At 45.0% G+C, this 2,766-nt stretch overlaps 1 protein-coding gene across 1 annotated transcript; it reads left to right on the forward strand.

Moving 5' to 3' along the window:
- The first annotated feature begins 1,207 nt into the window (after window positions 1–1,207).
- LOC147957207 (putative F-box protein At3g25750) lies at window positions 1,208–2,389 on the forward strand. The gene has a single exon (XM_087534785.1). It carries the CDS (start codon window positions 1,211–1,213, stop codon window positions 2,387–2,389), a length of 1,179 nt encoding a protein of 392 aa, XP_087390911.1. The 5' UTR covers window positions 1,208–1,210.
- Window positions 2,390–2,766: the final 377 nt, after the last annotated feature.

Here is a 2,766-nt window from a genome sequence, read left to right on the forward strand (position 1 = left end):
GAGAAAAAAAGAAGCCCATATCGGGCCAGGTCGGAGAGAGAGATAGCGCGGCGACACCGCCGGAGAAGACGCCGCCGGCACCAGACTTCCACCGCCTTGTCATCTCCGACCGCCTGCATCCCATCCTGCTCTACAAGGTCTGGTTTGTTCCGCCCCCTCCCTTCTCCCTCTCTCCCTCATCTCATGAGTGGAACCCCAGTTTTCTTCAATCTCTCCTGTGCCTATCGCTGTAGCCTGTACTGTAGGTGCGTCGTGGTTCCTCTTCCTCCCAAGTATCAGAACCCTATATAAATCACCAGATTTGGTGGTTCTGAGGAGAAACTGGTTTGGGTGATTTGCAAACTGGACAAGAGGATTACAACTGCCTAAGTCTCTGTAAGAATTTTAGCCCGCGTATCCGCACCGCCACCTGTATTGGGCATCAACAGAGCTAGGACTGCACCTGTTCTATATTCGTGGCACCATTTTAGTATCATCATCTTAAGATACAGATAGATGGTCTCACTGTCATGAACACGTTTTAACTTCAGTGGAGCATTTGCAATGGAAGTTCATTTTCTATTTCCTGATATAACTCTGCCGAGAATCAAATTCCTCGTCTGTCCAAGTGTTTTAACAATGTTTGTACATGTAACTAGTAAGATGCCAAGTGTAACAATGTTTTACATGTAACAAGTAAGTCATATACATGATATAGTCTGAGTCGTCCGTGCAGAAATTATCTCGAGTCTGCAAGTGGACAGGGGGATTAGAAGTTTAGAACTGCCTAAGTCGTTCAACTACACTAGAAGAATTTCAGCATATCCCCGTGTCGGTTATCGACAGGGCTAGAATGGCAGTTGTTCTGTTCGGTCTATGCACCAAGCAGAAAAAAAGGTAGTAACTTGCGGCACTGTTATTATCATCTTCTATATATTGATGAGTCTCATTATCATGTAGAAATCAGTTCATCTTGTCTTCATATAACACTGCAGAATCAACTGAATCAAATTCTTTGTCCGTGCAAGTGTTTAGCAAAATTTTCTTACATGTTACTGTGTGAGTCATATACAAGATATGAAGAATATTTAAATGTGCTTATCCATTCTACTAGCATGCTACCTACAATTCCCATTTAGTCAACTCGTTTTGTTTCTAGCCTGTCATTTATTTATCAACTCATATTATCTCTAACCTTTCATATATTGTGTTTTGTAGAGAGTTTACCACGATGCAAAGCTCGAGCAAATTGTCTGGCCCCTTTGTTTCTACTCCCTCTGGTGTGTCGGGGCTCCAAGGTTGGACTGACATTCCAGTTGACCTGTTGCATTCCATCGTTCCTCTGTTGCGATCATATGTCGACCTATTTGTGTTCGTTAGCACATGTCGTTCTTGGCGTGTTGCTTTCTTGTCATACCCATCCAAATCAACCTTATGCACGGTACTCCCGCCTCTCCTTGTCCAACCCAATCTCCTTGACCTATCTCGCCATCTCCCTTCTAGCAATGGTCGCCATGAGCTACGCAATTGTAAGCTCATCGATCTAGCCAAGCAGAACATATCCCATTGCTGCCAGATTCCTCGAAAGACTTTTGAGAACATGTGGTTTGTTGGCTCTTCCTATGGGCATCTCATCTGCTGCCTCAAAGGGAATTTATTTATTGTTGATGTGTTCACTGGTGTCGAATTTTCACCTCCATCTCTTCCATTGAGTTGCGACTTTGACTTCTACTACTATGGCACTCTGACAGCGCGCCCTGCATCACCAAACTGCCATCTACTTGTCAGCACCCATCACTCCCTGTTTGATTGGCCCATTGGAAGTGACTCTTGGTCTCAACTCAACCTTCCCTATTCACGCATAGATCAGATTGTGGAATTCACCGGTCAGTTCATCGCACTGGATTGCCATTGGAGGATCCACATTCTGAAGTTGGCCCCCCAGCTTGGTCTGGAGCAGATAACAACCAGCAGGTTTTTCGACGGCATGGCCAAATGCCCACAAAGCCGATGGCTAGTAGTATGTGGTGACATGCTTCTCATCGTTGGCCATTACGAGAGCTTGATGTCATCTAAAGCACCAGTCCTATATAAACCATACCGTCTTGATATGTCGACCAGACCTGCAAAATGGGTGGAGGTGAAGAAGCTGGACAACTGGGCACTCTTTGTAGGGCGTGATTTCAGGAGCCCGTCGTTTTCTTGCTCGAGCCCGGAACAATGGGGAGGGTGGAGTAACCGGCTATACTACGCCCATAACTTTCAGCCTTTGACCATACATGGGTTGGGTGACGATGCAGAGGCTGTGTGGGATCCTTCCAATGACCCCAATCTTTTCTATGGGAGGAAGAGGTACAAGAAGGTGCAGGCCTTCTGGGTGTATCCGAGCATGTTCAGTTCCGATGGCTAGTGATCGTCAGTGTGCAACTACGGCTTGCTGCTCTACAATCTTCTTCTGAAAAACATTAAAGACGTCTACAGCTTTGGATGGGTGATTTTCATGGTGGAAGGAGGGCCAAAGATTTTTGCTGTTAGTTCCATCCTTCTGTTTTCAGAACACTGTGGGAGACTTTTACTCAAGATTTTTCAGTTAGTTTGCCATTCCGTTTTCTGTTTAATCTTTACATTACAATAGACGAATATGTAATACGTTTTGCATTAAGAAAAGTACCACGTTTTGCTTATTTGTGCTGGAATAGGTAGGTTTCTAGCCGCTTAGTTCAGCATGCACGGAAGTGCTTAGACCTTAGAAAGAGGTGTGTGTTCCTTTTATCAGTTATTAGGTGT

Source organism: Triticum urartu, chromosome 7A, assembly GCF_056163025.1.
Source record: "Triticum urartu cultivar PI428250 chromosome 7A, HENAU_Tu73, whole genome shotgun sequence".
In the NCBI taxonomy this organism is placed as follows: Eukaryota; Viridiplantae; Streptophyta; class Magnoliopsida; order Poales; family Poaceae; genus Triticum; species Triticum urartu.